The following is a 16,609-nucleotide window of genomic DNA, read 5'->3' as shown; positions in this document are numbered from 1 at the left end:
ACTCATCAAACAAATATTAATAAACAATGCAGAAAATAACATTTAAAACCAAAAATCTCAACGTTTTGATGACAAAAATAATAAAACATTTGATCTTTCCTTGTTCCACATGCTTTAATTCCCATTCATTTATCCACAAACACACCAAAATCCTTCCCATAATTCCCCTCCGGCACATCTGTAACATACACAAGACCTTCAAACACTTCCAAGAGACCCTCGACACACATGCCAAACCCTGGAAATAAAACGTAACAGCGTTTAACAAACACACATGGCAGATTTTAGCCCTTCTAAACGTGTTGAGATATGAAAAAAAAACAAGTGTCATGCTTTTTCACACAAAATACAGCAACGATCCTGAATTTGTGGATGATCAGCATGAAAAACTCGACCAAAAACAAAATAGACATCAAATTAACGTCCTGTTTAATCCCAAACGCCGTATTCCTCAAGTTCACAGTGTTATTTAGACAATATCTATATAAATGTAAACAAACGGCGCTTTCTAAATTCACATGCTGTAAATAACAGTAACACACACTTTCTGGAGTAAATGCTTTCTTTAAAGCAGTGTTTCTCAACCACGCTCCCAGCACTGCACATTTTCCATGTCTCCTTAACCAAATACGCCTGATTCAGATCATCAGCTCATTAGCAGAGACTGAAAGACCTGTAATGGGTGTGACAGACAAAGGCAACATCTAAAACATGCAGTGCTGGTGGTCCTCAGGGACGTGGTTGAGAAACACTGCTTTAAACTGTACAAATGCTATCTTTAAAGCAGTGTTTCTCAACCACGTTCCTGGAGGACCACAAGCTCTGCAGATTTCCATGTTTCCTTAACCAAAGAGATCATCAGCTCATTAGCAGAGGCTGAAAGACCTGTAATGGGTGTCACCAACAAAAGAGACACCTAAAACATGCAGTGCTGGTGGTCCTCCAGGGAACGTGGTTGAGAAACACTGCTTTAAATTGTACTACAACATAAAGTGAGTGATTAATTGGAGTTAACACATGGCCCAGACATTAGCACACACACACACACAAATATATATTTATATATTTACACATTTACACACTGTGGTTATGTTTTCATGGGTCAGTTTTTAATACCCAGTGTAGCTGACTAGTGGTTTATCACCCACAAGCACCTGATGTAACAGTTTAAAACTATACAGTCAATATTAAAAATGGGAAAAAAAGAATATTTACACATTAATGGAAATTAGCTTGAACCTTTTAAGACTATGCAGAATTTAGAGCAATAAGTTAAATATTAAATGATGCGTCCTATCTCCTCTGGTTGTCTGTGATGGGCTGCTGTATCCGGGCAGAACTCACAATAGTGTCAAAGAAACTGGAAAAGAAGCAGAGTTTGAGGAGTTAGTCAGTGAGTTTGTAACTGGGTTAAAATCATAATATACATATACAGATTTAAACTAATAATAATGACATTAATACACTTTTGAAAAGAAAAAATTAATGAATAAAATTGGAAAAATAAATAGATAAATAAATAAATAGATAAATAAATAATAGATAAATAAATAAATAAATAGATAAATAGATAAATATATATATATATATATATATATATATATATATATATATATATATATATATGTATATTTAAAAAAAAATCTATTATAATTATAATAACAATAATAACAACAACAACAACAATAATAATAACAATAACATTACAAATTCATACAAAAGCTTAACTAAAAAAAACAACACAAGCAAACCAAATAGAAAGCAAAACAAAACCACAACCAAGTAGCATAAAAAAGTATAAATATAGAATAATATAACTATAATAAATACATCATAAAAAAACAACAACACACCAAAAGCAATAATAAAAAGCACAACAAAAATCAAACCAATTAGCACAATAAAGCCAACACAAAAAATAAAAATCTAAGAAATGAAAGGTGTGTGTGTGTGTGGTGTGGTGTGTGTGTATTGCAGCCTCTGCTCACCTGATGGCAGTGTGGAGTTCAGATGGCTGTCTCAGAGCTGACGTTCTCTTTCCCCAAACCTGCAGCGCTCTGAGGAGACACGTGTCGCCCTCTCCTGTCTGCCGGCTGACCTCCCAAAACCTTCCTCTGACAGTAAAAACACACAATCACCTGATTACTGACTTGCAAACAAGCATTAATGAATGGCACCCGTCATTACTACATGCAACACCATCTGACGCTTTTCACACAGAGAAAATTATTAGCCTTGCTGTGAATGTGAAGCTCTTTTTCAGATATTTCCCAAGTGATGTTTAACCGAATGACAACCTTTTTTCCCAGGCTTTACTACTATATTTTATTCTTAAAAAAGACTTTTTGGCAGAATAAAAAAGATCAACATTAACTCCTGTAAGGTTTTTTTTAGTCCGATGAACTAACTCGCCTAGCTAACATAATTACCACTTTAAATACTTCAACATCCATATTTCAATATTTTTGACAACACATATACATGCATGTACATATATACACACACACAATTTCACCAGATAATTCGAACAGCTCTGTTTGGAAATACCCTTTTAATTTTAGATTGATTGGGGAGATTGTGTAGGGGAGAGAATCATGCATGACATTTAATAAACAAACTACAGCATAGATAAATCAGGGTTTCTGCAGGTCTCACTAAGTTAAATAAACCTTTTAAAAGACAATTATGGATGAAATTTTAGACTTGTACAAGGCTAAATGCTAAGGAGTTTTTCGAATATTCCAGCTGGAAAAGATTTTCACTTGCCCTATCAAAAAAATGATTAGAATTTAATACATTGCTGTATGATTGTATGTTAATGGCCAGATTGGGTAGCTAGATCAGGGTTTCTGCAGGTTTAATCAAGTCAAATTTAAGACCATTATAAATGACATTTTTGACTTATACTAGGCTAAACACTAATGATTATTTCTAAGGGTTTAGTCGGGGACATTAGAAAAAAAAAATCTAATGTAATTATTTCTTAGTGACATATTTTAATGTGCCAAAACAAGAAAACTCTGGTCATATACACTTTTTTCAACATAGTATTTCCTTTCCTTTTCTTATGACAAGTTTAACATTGTTAAAAGTTTATTTATTATGGAGACAATGACATAAATAATCCAACATATACATTTGTTGACTTTTGGTCCAAATTGATTGAGTTTAATGTATCATGTAAAGAGATGTTGATTTGTTATTATCATGAGGAATTGTGTAATTATTTCTTAATTTTTTTTTTCCGATTAGGGAATTTAATTAAGAGTAATTGCTGTAAAAAAGTCAAACAGCTATAGTAAATTAGATCTCTTTGCAAAAAAAAAAATAATATTAAAAAAATGTAAGTTTTATTGAGATGGATTGTTAATTCAGAGGATGTTTTCATCCTGAACAAAATTAAGGGTTAGTAAATTTGCCCTGAGTGTATCGTTCAAAGCCTTTTCTCAAAATGTGTGTCAAAATAAGATTAATCACCAAAAATCATTCTGCTAGCTGAAACACCGAGAGTCAAATTAAGACTCAAAATCACTCCAGAGTGGATGAAATCCCTATTCATATACTGAATAAAAATGCCAATCCAGCAGGTGGCGCCAATAGAACAGCAGGAATAACAGTGTTTCCTTGGTTACTGCAGTATGTCAAATCTAGCAGGATTTTATCGGGTTTATTAACTACACAGCATCCCAATATTTGCAGATTAAATTCAGACAAGCTTTAGCATGCATCTATAATGTATAATCAAAAATCCTACAAAACTTAATACCTTGTAAAATAGCATTTAGGAGTTTTCAGTACTTTAAGGGCCTTACATTTCTTTGATTTGACTTATTAACTTTTAATATTTTTTAAGACACTGCAAACGCCCCGATTACAGTGAAAATCAAGGATTGAGCCGACTGGACTTTGCAAAGACGCCACTGTCATTTAATAACTGATGTGTGAAGCTCATCTGTGGTTTAATTAAAGCAGAGAGAGAGAAAGAGCTCTGACCTTGATGAGACCGCCGAAGGAGCGCGAGCGCGCGTGTTTCTTACTGCTAAGCGTCAGGTTCTCATTGACAGGTGTCCCAGGGGTCGACGGCTTGCCAAGCTGGAATCAGCAACACAAACAGCAGGATTACAAGTCAAATCACACAGAATTAAAAAAAGACTTCAAAATCTTTATCTATCTAGATCAAAATCTTTAATTACAGGGCAAATAAAGACTAACAGAATGAGCAGCTGGTGAAAATATTTTAATTAGCAATATGTATGGGCATTAGAATTAGATACACTTAATAAAGTCAGTGCTTAGTCTTATTTGAGTTTCCCCTAAAAAAAGCAATAGAGTAGTTTAATACTCTTCATACTTCTTTTTAAACCCTTGTGTGCTGTTGAGGATGTTTTCATCCAACTCTGGGATAATTTTGAGGATTAATTTGGACACAATTTTCTGTGTTTCAGATCTTTTTTTTGGCGTGCTATTATTGAGTGCTACAGTACGGTCCGGTTCAGTACGCTTTTATGGCCGTTTCTATTGTCAAAAGATACCCAAAAGTGAACCGTACCATACCACTTTTTGGGTACTCTTTGCAAAGGGTAACTAGCACAATAAAAGGGTACAAAAGGCGGAGCTAGACGCACAGCCGAAAGCTATTGGTTTACAGAGAAACGTCACCAGCGCATAAACAAGCAGCCGAGATCTATTTACATATAATAACGAGTTATGATCGTCCCGAACTCAAACAAACCTTGTTGTTGTCTTGATGAACAGCCACAAAGCCAAGAAGAGCAGAACTGCCCTGTGCCCCGTAGTCGTTCACAAGGCCATCAAAGTGTGAGCGGTTTGACTTACTCGCGTGAGCTCGCCGCTCATTTATATTTGAATTAACAAACTTTTTCGACTGATGATAATAACGTGCGAGTGATTATTGAAGCGCTTCTGACATCCGATCCTTTCAGAAACGGACAAACGCGAAAATACAAAGGAGCGAATGATTCTTTCAGCAACATTAATCATGAACAAACTGCCATGTTTATCATCGCCTTTTGGACTATTATGAACTCGGGATGACAGAATTACTCTCTAACAGAGGTCACATGTGCTGGTGAAGAATTAAAGATGCAGATGACAGGTTTGCTCTGACTGTAGGTTATATGTTGTGTGTTGTTTTTGAACCCAAATAAGGACTAAATGTCTGCTGTGTGTAGTTTATCTGTAATTGGTAACATATCGGAGACTGTAAGGGGCCTCAACATTTCTGGTGTCAGTTAAGTTGCTAATATCAAAATGAAAATAGGCAGTTCCTTATATCATGTCTTCATTTTATTGCTAAGAAAGTGAAACAACGTAGCCAGGGTGATGTGAATGAGGTTATACAGTACACCGTTCCCTTTGAAGATTTACCTGACGTGTCCTCTGGAGTTTGTTTGCCATATTTTGCGAAGTCTGAACTTACAAGGAGAGAATGCAAGACTGAACTTTGTTTAAGCTACTTAACATTGAGAAAAAAAACCCAATCAGATTTTTCAGATTTTCAGATGTCTCAGTTTTCCCACATCCACACTGACACGGAGCAGAAACGTTTTAAAATGAAAACAGCCCCTTCAGCGTTTTCAAAACGCTCCATTTCCGGCGCTCGAAAACTCCGGGGTAGTGTGGCCGGGTGGCGTAACCGTAGCAAAACTTATGCATTTTAAAACTAAAATGTATTAGTGTAAACGGGGCGTTAGAGAGACCTTTGCGCACTTATCTTGATATGTCTGAGGAAATCAAATCAAGAAGCTCAGCTCTCAGAACATAGTAAGTGTATTTATGCTCTCACACACTATAATCTGCTGTTTTACTCCACAGAACTCCATATAAAAACCAGAAACGTTTTCGCACAGGCCTATCTAAAGGGTTAATGCTGCCAACTGATGATCAACAGTAAAATTACTCATTTTACCTCTTCCCAAAAGGGAAAACCACCAACAATCAGGAATGCATGATTATATGGTCATGGCTTTGCAACTAAAAAAATGTGATTATAATGGAAGTCAATGGGGCAAAAACAGCCCCCAACATAATGAAAGGGTAGTCAATTTGAACAGCACACAAGGGTCAACTATTGTAACTATCAGAAATGTAGGTTTTCATCTCATGCAGCAGTCATTGCTGCTATTTGTTTAATTATTGAACAGGGTTTCTATATGACAAAGAGAACATTTTAAAATAGGGGGCTTATGAAAATTCAGAATTCAGAGTTATTGACTTGTTTAAGAGTCAGAGTAAATCACAGACCAAGTGCTAATATGATTTGCACACACTACAGAGTATTATTTTCATCAAAATTGGGGTTCATTTTGACATGGCTCTAGCAGACGTCATAATAAAAGGAACTACAGAATAAGAAAAAATGAGCAGACCTGTCTGATGAGCTTCTTCTTCTTGGCGGAGTTAGGCATGTTATCCGAGACGTGTCTGCATAGCTCTTTCAGCGCCTCTTCTGTGTGGTTATCTGAGTCTAAGCGAACTCTCTCTCCGCTCCTCTTACACGCGCTGATGAACGGAGAGCCACTGACAGACAACAGCTCCAGATCATCCTACAACAACAGCAGAGCATTGACGTGTGCTGATTTAGGAGTCTGAGTTGAATGCAGAACAAGCATAAACAGCACAAACCTTGGATTGAAGGATTTTGGTGTTTGCGAACTGGAGTCTGGCATGTTCTCTCAGATATGCTGGAGCCTTTATAACAAGACAACAACAAAATGATTTGACTTTAATTACAGGGTTTAAAATTTCCTTTAAACAATGAATAAATGAATGACAGCAGTGTTGCTCCTGTTAGCTGACACAAAAAGTAAAATCATATAAACTCATATACATATCAGACCATTAAACATAGATCAACAAAGCATCTTTAGAAATTTTATCCTGGGTAGCTTATTTTAATTCTTCAATAATTCTTTAAGTCTAGGGTATTTCAATTCTTCAATATGTTTCAATAAGGTAAAAAAAAGCTAAATAAATATTAAAAAGTCAAATTTTAACAGAATATTATATACTTTCATGGAATTATAATATAATAATAAATTGAAATTTCATACAAATTACAATGATTGCATAAAATAAATCATGTTTCTTTTCATTTAAATCAATGAGTTTATGTATAAATAATAAAATAACTAAAGAAAAAAAAAATCTAATAAATATAGAACTATTATATAACTATTTAATATATATATATATTTATATCAAATTAGGGCAGAGCGATTATCAAAACATCACAAATACGATTAAAGCTACAATTGTCTTTGCAAAAGCAACAAATACATTTACGTTGAACAACATAACTAAACTCGCACTAAACCTAATCTAAAGATAAATTAAAACTAAAGAAAATATATATGTTTTTTAATGGCAAAATAATATAAATAAAATAAAACAAAAAAAATAAATGTAATTAATATTAAGTTCAAAATCAACCAAAATATAAATACTTTTTTTTTTAAACCAAGGCTGGAATAATAATAACAACAATAATAATCATTTAAAAATCCTCCATGAACTGCCACCTTATCGTGGTGGAGGGCGTCTGAGTGCCTGAGTGCCATTTTAATGCTGAGTTCACACCAGACGCGAAAGTAGCGTCAAACGCGAGTGATTATGATAAGTCAATGCAAAGATGCGAATAGACATCCTGCACGCGATACACGTGAATGAGGCGGCGCGAATGATGCAATTGGGGCGAATGAAGCGCCGCAAGTTGAGTTGGAAAATCTGAGTTTGAAAATCTGAACTTCAGCAGACATTTGCAAACGAATCGATGCTGTTTTTCAGCCTTCATAAAGCACATAAACACAGCTATTCTCTCAATAAAATCCATGTTCGCCATTTAGCAAAGAAGCTAGAGCCACCGGGCAGAGAGAAGCTCCGCCCATGACACAAATCCGCATCTACTGTGATGTGAATTTGATGAGTGGATTTAGCGCATTTTACGAGTAAATAAATAAAGCAAGTAAATTAAAAATGTTCATTTGTCTATTTACGTGCGAATAGAGTGTTTTATCCGTGTGTGCCGCATCTGGTGTGAACAGCATAAGAGCAGTGTTGTCTGGGGCTAATGCCCCTTGGTAGGGGTCTCTCAAGGAAAAAAGGTCTTAGGTGACAGGTCAGACAAAGTACGGTTCAAAACCCCATTATGAGTATAAAACGGAGGACCATGAAGTCACCCAGTATGGCGCAGACAGGGCCCTACCCTGGAGCCAGGACTGGGGTTGGGGCTCATATGAGAGCACCTGGTCGCCGGGTTTTATTCCATGAACCCAGCCAGACTCAACCCAAAGGAGCGATGTGAGACCATCCTCCTGCAGGCCCACCACCAGCAGGGGGAGCCGTAAGGGGCCGGTGCATTGTGGAATGGGTGGTGGTTGAAGGTCAGTACCACGACAACTCAATTGTGATGCACAGAAATTGGTTCTTGGGACATGTAATGTCACCTCACTGGAAAGGAAGGAGCCTGAGCTTGTGCAGAAGGTTGAACAGTCCTCAGCCTCCCTGGAAAATTCTACATCAGGGTACTGGAGAGGAGGATCTGGCCGATGGTTGAACCTCAAATCAAGGAGGAACCATGCAGATTTTGTCCCGGGCGTGGTACACTGAACCAGCTCTATACCCTCACCAGGGTGCTCGACGGAGTGTGCCTAACCAGTCCACATGTGTTTTGTGGACTTGGAGAAGGCATTAGACCATGTCCCTTGTGGCATTCTGTGGAGGATGCTCTGGGAGTATAGGGGCAGAGGCGCTCTGTTTAGGGCTGTCCGGTCCCTGTATGAACAGAGGAGTCTGGTTCGTATTGCCGGCAATAAGTCAGACTTGTTTCCAGTGCATGTTGGACTCCGGCAGGGCTGCACTTCGTCACCTGTTCGGTTCATAATTTTTATGGACAGAATTTCTAGGCACAGTCTTAGGCTGGAGGGACCCCAGGATTTCATCTCTGTTATTAGCAGATGATGCTGTTCTGTTGGCTTCATCGGACGTGGACCTTCAGCATGCACTAGGGCGGTTTGCGGCCGAGGAGGATGAGAATCAGCACCTCCAAGCCCATTTCAATTTCCTATTGGAGGAAAGTCTTTACCCCAGGTGGAGAAGTTCACTCATCTTGGGGTTTTGTTCACGAGTGAGGGAAGGATGCAGCGTGAGATTGATTGGTGGATCATTGCAGCGGCAGAAGTAATGGGGTCAATGTACCGGTTCGTTGTAGTAAAGGAGCTAAGCTAAAAGGCAAAGCTCTCGATTTACTGGTTAATCTACATTCCTACTCTCACCTATGCTTGTGAACTTTAGGTCATGACTGAAAAGACAGGATCTCAGATAGAAGCAGCAGAAAGAGTTTTGCTTTGCAGAGCAGCAAGGTGCAAATAAATGTGCAGTCTAAGTCAGAATTATTAGCCCCCCTTTGGATTTGTGTTTCTTTGTTAAATATTTCCCAAATGATGTTGAACAGAGCAAAGAAATTTTCACAGTATGTCTGATAATATTTTTTCTTCTGGAGAAAGTCTTATTTGTTTTATTTCGGCTAAAAAAAAAGCAGTTTTTAATTTTTTAAAACCATTTTAAGGTCAATATTATTAGCCCCTTTCAGCTATATTGGTTTTCAATAGTCTACAGAACAAACCATCATTATACAATAACTTGCCTAATTACCCTAACCTGCCTAGTTACCCTAATTAACCTAGTTAAGCCTTTAAATGTCACTTTAAGCTGAATACTAGTATCTTGAAGAATATCTACTCTAGTATTATTTACTTTCATCATGACAAAGATAAAATAAATCAGTTATTAGAGATGAGTTATTAAAACTATTATGATTAGAAATGTGTTGAAGAAATCTGCTCTACGTTAAACAGAAATTGGGGAAAAAAAATAAACAGGCGGGCTAATAACTATTTACTTTCCGTCTAATCATTATATGCACATAAATAGGCTGCATTGAGAAAAGGTTTGATCTGAAAAAGCACCCTAAAGATCTTCTGTGAGTGTTTGATTAGAAACGCCATCCCGCTGTTGAGCTTCTTCAGGTTCTCCTGAAGGTCACTGGCATTCATCTGAAGACAGACACAAAGAACAACATGTAAAACACATGCTTGAACATTGAATGATTTAAAAGAAAGCCGGTGACGTACATTCTTGGGCCAGATGACGTGTGGGCCGAACATGAGTGCCAGGTTGTGCGCAGACATCTTATTTTTGTCCTGCTGTTTGGCGGTGTGGTAGAGCAAGTCCAGCAGCAGCTTGAGGAGTGTTCGATTGGCGGTGGGAAGAAGCAGAAGGAGGAGCTGCAGGGCCTCGATCTGACGCTCCTTATCCGGAAAACTCGTCTTGTTGCCTTCATCGTCAAACGTGGTCATTTCTGTCGAGAGTTAATAAAGACCCGTTTCCGAGATCAAAGGTGGTGTTATTGGGGGTTACACTTTGTAAGGGATTTTACACCTTTTTGAGGGATGTAAATAACAACAATGGTTCTAACGCAGCTCCGGTTTTAAATTTGTAATTTCCATAGCTTTAAAGAATTCAAAAAGGTCCACATTAGAGCTGGAAAAAATAGGCGATATCGTTTTGAGTATCGCAATAACATTATTTCTTACTATATAACATTTTATTAGAAACATTAATTAATAACTATGATTCATTCAAATTTAGACTAAGAGTCAAGTTGTAAACATTTAGTGTTTAAAACACAATGAACTCTGATTGGCTGTTGTTATTTTTTCTCTTATCTCGACTCGGCTATTAGTGTTTATTTTTCAGCTCTGGGTTCATCTTTGGCCCGCTCCTAACCCTAACCTAGAACTCTAGTCCAACCCCCAACCCTAACCCAGAACTGCAACTACTCGGGAGGCAGGGATAAAGTTAGTAAGCCCCCATCTGATTGGTCAAATTTAGATAAATTACATTTACTTTATTCATTGGTTGTTTATCACACATCTGCAATAGCTATATTGCATACTATTTACGATAATTTTGCAATATACTGTGCAGCTGCAGCCCTAGTCCACATATTGATAATGTTATGAGTTATGAAATAGTTTGTCAACAAGCAGGAAATGTTCATGGGCCAACGACATCATCAGCAGACTGAAATGGTCTATTGGTTTGAACAACAGTACATAGTTCTTGCAAAGAAATTGATTTTACAGAGATGGAATCAGGATACTATACCAATATTTGATGAATAGCTTAAAGAGCTGGTAAATATCCAATAGAGAGATTACGATTTATAATAAATAACGATATTAATCTGTTGATGAAACTTGGAAACCTATACTAGACCAACTGTTTACTGAGATCAGAGTGATGATAGTGTTTCCAATGTGTCATTTTCAAAACTTTCGGCTTAGTCCCTTTATTCATCAAGGGTCACCACAGCGGAATGAACCGCCAACTCATCCAGCATATGTTTTACACAGTGGATGCCCTTTCAGCTGCAACCCAGTACCAGGAAACATCCATACACACTCATTCACACATATACACTATGGACAATTTAGTGTTAAATTTCATTCAGTGCAAGAGGAACAGAAACGCAGCTGATGATGTAGAAGACAGCATAAAGTGTGGCTGATGAACCTGTGATCTTCAGGTGAGCGTGCAGGTGGCGGTGGGTCAGCAGGGGCTCCGGCAGTTCCCCCAGGAAGCTCTTGAGGAGCGTGGCCACGTCATTGGGATGAAAGTCACCGGCGGCGAAGTCGATATCGGCTCCGCTGTTGAGCTGCTCTCTCAGCGTCTGCTGCCTCAGACTGTTCCCAGGAACACGAAACAGACCCTGCACATGGAGATCTGCAGGAAAACAATCAGCCAAGCATCTCTTATTAGTGGTGTAACGGACCACAAATCTCACGGCTCAGATAACGCCACGGTTTGAGTCACGGATTGAACAACTGAGTGAAGTTGCAATAAACAGTGATTTCATCTTTATCATAAACATCAGTGTTTATATCTGAACTATAAACTGTTCTCCCAGTACTTCTGTATCATGTAATTGTTTGTAACCTTGTACTAGGGCTGCACGATATAACAAAAAATAATAAATTAATAAAAATAAAAAAATTCACTAGTTTTAAATCCTGTTTGAGTTTTTTTCTTCTGTTGAACAGAAAAAGAAGATAATCTTTAAAAATGCTGGTTTACCCATCGACTTCTATAATAGGAGGACAAAAAATTAACCAGCATTTTTCACGATATCTTCTTTTGTGTTCAACAGAAGAAAGAAAAAAACAAGTTTTGAACAAGTGGAGTGAAGTGGAGTAAATGAGGACAGAATTTTTATTTTTAGGTGAATTGTCCCATTGAGTCATTAACTTAAATGACATGCACTTACTTTTGCTGAGGTAAGCGATGAGCTGATATATCTGGGCTATTCCTTCTTCTGTGAGGGGCATGCCAAACACAACACCTTTGTCTGAAAATAAATACGAGAACCAGTCAACACCTCTTCCAAAAGAATGTAACCCTTCTCGAATACATAAAATTATTTTTTTTTTATTAAATCTCTCAGTAGTTCTTCAGCAACCCTTCTGCCCTTCCTCAGTGTAAATAAATATCAGCTGCTTCAGTCCAACATCTACATTAGCAGATGAACCCAGGGTGGACATTTCAGCAAGACAATGATCCACAACACAGCCAAGGAGACTCTCAGATGCTTTCAGAGAAAGAAAAAAATTGGCCCAGCCAATCACCTGACTCGAATCCAATAGAGAATACAAATTAAGATAAGATTTGATAGACGAAACTCACAGAACCATCAAGATTTTTACACTCTGTTAAAGTCTGCAGGGGAAAAAATAAATAAATCTGACTTCATTCTCCACATGAGAGGCATCATTAAAAAATACTTTATATAAAGTATTAAATACATTTCAGTAGTTCAGAACTATGGAATGATACAAGAACGTAAATACACATTGCTAATTTTTCAGATTTGTTTTTTTTTTTTTTAATGTTTCTATTGTTTAGGTTTTTACCAAAATCTGGTTCAATTCCATGTCAACAGCTCCTTTAGAAAAATTATTCCCAGGTGGTGACGATAACCAATTTAAAATCAATATAAAAAAAATTGAAATCATCATTTCTTGCTGAATAAAAGAGTATATATATATCTATATATATATATATATATATATATATATATATATATATATATATATATATATATATCTCTATATATATATATATATATATATATATATATATATATATATATATATATATATATATATATATATAGATAGATAGATAGATAGATAGATAGATAGATAGATAGAGAGAGAGAGAGAGAGAGAGATTATCTTCTTTATACACATATAAATAAATAAATAAATAAATAAATAAATAAATAAATAAATAAATAAAAGAACCCATATTCTTAAATAATATTAAATAACAAATTAGCATTTTCAAAAACTACATTTTTGATGAATTTATTAAATAATTAAATGCACTACTGAATCATCTGCATATCAGAAGGGACATTAGGAATTAATGAATGTATTTCCCAACTTGAATTAACTCTAATTTAGATTGTGTTTTCATTCGATTTAGAAACCAAACACTGTCGATCACATTAAGTAACCAGTCCGCTCTTGGCTTTTGTTTGGCCCATTACTAATAACCTCAATAAATCGAGAGCCGAGCGGTCAATAGCAGGAGCCTACGGCGGAAAAACTAACTTGAAAAGCAATCAGTAACTTCACAGACCTTCCCAAACACAGATGACGTAATTCTCACGATGAAGCTTATTCAATAGTTTCTATCAATGGAGTCTGAAATCTCCCCACAGGATGATCACTGCTGCCTTTATAATAAGCTCAAAGGCACACAGACAGTGGAGCGGTGGTAAATATGTAGAGCTTAGCAGAATTTATGGTCACTTGAGGCTGAGACTGAATAAAGACCACCAAAAGGGACTACAGTCGATAGTTATGTTTTCTATCCAAGGCTGTCTTTTTCAGACTACAAAATATCAGCCTGATTTTGATCTTTTTTGACTTCTAGTGGATCATTTGGTATCAGAAGTGGCTTATATGAAAGGTAAAGGCCTCTAGATGAGGCTTATTTGAGCACAATAAAATATGATCATGTCTTGATTATTAATGATTTCATTAGGACAGTAAGGTCTGACTCTGCTTAGACTAAAGTCTGCTCACTGAACCTTCAATAATGTCCAGTATAGAATATGTGGTCATGCTGCAGTGGAAACAGAATGAATATTGTGTCTGACTCCATCATGAGCTTGGAGGACTGCATCCATACATCTCTGACATGACTCAAATCACTGATTAATAAAGTCGTCTGGAATGGTGAAGAAAGCCTTCTTGCAGGACTCCCAGAGTTCATCAAGAGTCTTTGTGTTCATTTTCAACGCCTCCTCCTCCATCTTACCCCAGACATGCTCAATAATGTTCATGTCCGGTGACTGGGCTGGCCAATCTTGGAGCACCTTGACCTTCTTTGCTTTCAGGAGCTTTGATGTGGAGGCTGAAGTATGAGAAGGAGCGCTATCCTGCTGGAGAATTGTCCCTCTCCTGTGGTTTGTAATGTAATGGGCAGCTCAAATGTCTTGATACCTCAGGCTGTTGATGTTGATCATCCACTCTGCAGATCTCTCGCACGCCCCCATACTGAACGGAACCCCAAACCATGATGTTTCCTTCACCAAACTTGACTGGTTTCTGGGAGAATCTTGGCTCCATGCCGGTTCCAGTAGGTCTTCAGCAGTATTGGTGATGATTGGGATGCAGCTCAACAGATTATTCATGGGAAAAATCCAACTTCTGAGACTTTTACAAATGATCAACTACAAGTCAAGTTATTATTTGTTGCTCTTACAACTGGGATCGACGACAAGACTTTTGTCAGGTAGTGTAGTATAAAAGACCATGCAGCAACATTCAATAGTTTATTTGCAGTTGGTGCAGTTCTTTTCAGATAAACACACAGCTAAGAGGAGCCTCCAGACTGGATTTGAACACATTACAGCTCCATATATCTAATGTTCGGTTCAAACCAAACCTAGATCTCACTCTCTCTCGTTTACTCACAGGATGTTTTTCGCTCACTCAAGTTGAAACATAGCTAATAAAAGCCATCTTTAAAATTCTTCTGACCTTGCGTTTCAGGAAGTTGAAGGAGCTTACAATTCACTGTAAAATTTACAGTAACTTACAGCCCATTTTGGATACCAGCAAGACTGCAAATTTACAAGTGCACTGTAAATTGATAATTACAATTTACTGTAAAATTCACTGTAATTGACTGGCCATTTTGGTTGCCAGTAAGACTGTAAATTTACAAGCACATTATAAATTACAACAAAAATGTACTTGCTAATTTAGCTACACAGTAAAAATAAGTACTGTAAAATGTACAGTAACTTACAGGCCATTTTGGATACCAGCAAAACTGCAAATTCACAAGTGCAATGTAAATTAATAACTACAATTTACTGTAAAATGTACAGTAACTTACAGGCCGTTTTAGTTGAAAGTAAGACTGAATTTGTAAGCACACTGCAAACTAATAATTACAATTTACTGTAAAATTTACTGTAACTTACTGGCAATTTTGGTTGCTGTAAATTGCACAGTATTTTTACAGTGTAACTTGTAAACTTTTGAGTTTTTTTTTTTTAAAAAAAGATATGTTGATGAATGATGAAAGTTGTAACCACTGACATCCATAGTAGGAAAAACAAATGCTATGGAAGTCAATGGTTACATGTTTGTAACATTATTCAAAGTATCTTCTTCTGTTCAGATAAAATATTTTAGATCAACTGTCCCTTAAATTTTTTTACATTTAAAATGTTCAATATACGGATGACCCCAGACTCACTTAGTTTAGACATTATTTCTACTCATTAAGAGTTTAAGTTGAAATGCATGATGGGAATTGAATTCTATAGCTTTAATAGACTGGATTCAAATCATACCTCTAAAAGGCATGAGTTTAATTTTCAGTAATATCTCAGCACTGGATTTTATTCCTTAATTATTAGGCTATAGGAGCCAATTAAAAGCCTCTTAAATGTAAAAACGAGAGTTAATTTTAAAAATGACCATCATTAATATTGCACTGGGGGCCCTGGGAGTTCTAATATTAGACCATTCTAACAGAACCTGAGGGTGAAACACTAAAACGATCATATCAAAGCCTGAGGAAAGAAGGAAAAACTCACAGTCTGTCCAGCTCCTTCAGATCACTGAAGGCTCCTCTGTCAATGGAGACAATCTGGTTGTCCATGAGGTGCCTGTGTAGATTGATAAAGTAATGCAAGATCCAATTTAATTTAGTATAAATACAGAAATATGCAGAACAGAGATGACAAACAGATTCACAGATTCACCCACTGCACAAAACTGTCCTTTAAAAAACAAGACAACTATTTACATGTTAAAGGATGTTTACATGTTAAATGTGCTCTTGACCTCCTTTAGTCTGCCTCCTGGCTGTCTTCGGGATTACATTAAACGTCTGAACATTTAGACATTACAACATATAACAATACTGAGGAGTATTAAGATTAAAAAAAGAAAATACATACAAAATTCGGAGGTGCTTCAGGCCAGCGAAGTCATCCTTGCCA

The 16,609-nt window shown here is 36.7% G+C and overlaps 1 protein-coding gene across 1 annotated transcript; it reads right to left on the bottom strand.

Moving 5' to 3' along the window:
• Nucleotides 1–1,285: 1,285 nt before the first annotated feature.
• On the bottom strand, nucleotides 1,286–15,409 carry LOC130215785 (rho GTPase-activating protein 19-like). The gene is made up of 10 exons (XM_056447626.1): nucleotides 15,403–15,409; nucleotides 12,347–12,427; nucleotides 11,596–11,805; nucleotides 10,152–10,378; nucleotides 9,987–10,073; nucleotides 6,646–6,711; nucleotides 6,390–6,566; nucleotides 3,994–4,092; nucleotides 1,989–2,114; nucleotides 1,286–1,360 (listed from the first exon to the last, which is right to left on the bottom strand). The coding sequence occupies exons 1-9, from the start codon at nucleotides 15,407–15,409 to the stop codon at nucleotides 2,007–2,009; spliced, it is 1,062 nt and encodes a 353-aa protein (XP_056303601.1). The 3' UTR covers nucleotides 1,286–1,360; nucleotides 1,989–2,006.
• Nucleotides 15,410–16,609: the final 1,200 nt, after the last annotated feature.

This window comes from Danio aesculapii, chromosome 22, assembly GCF_903798145.1.
Source record: "Danio aesculapii chromosome 22, fDanAes4.1, whole genome shotgun sequence".
NCBI classification, from domain to species: Eukaryota; Metazoa; Chordata; class Actinopteri; order Cypriniformes; family Danionidae; genus Danio; species Danio aesculapii.
Note: the sequence above shows the minus strand (reverse complement) of the source record. Positions and strands in the feature narration are given on the sequence as shown.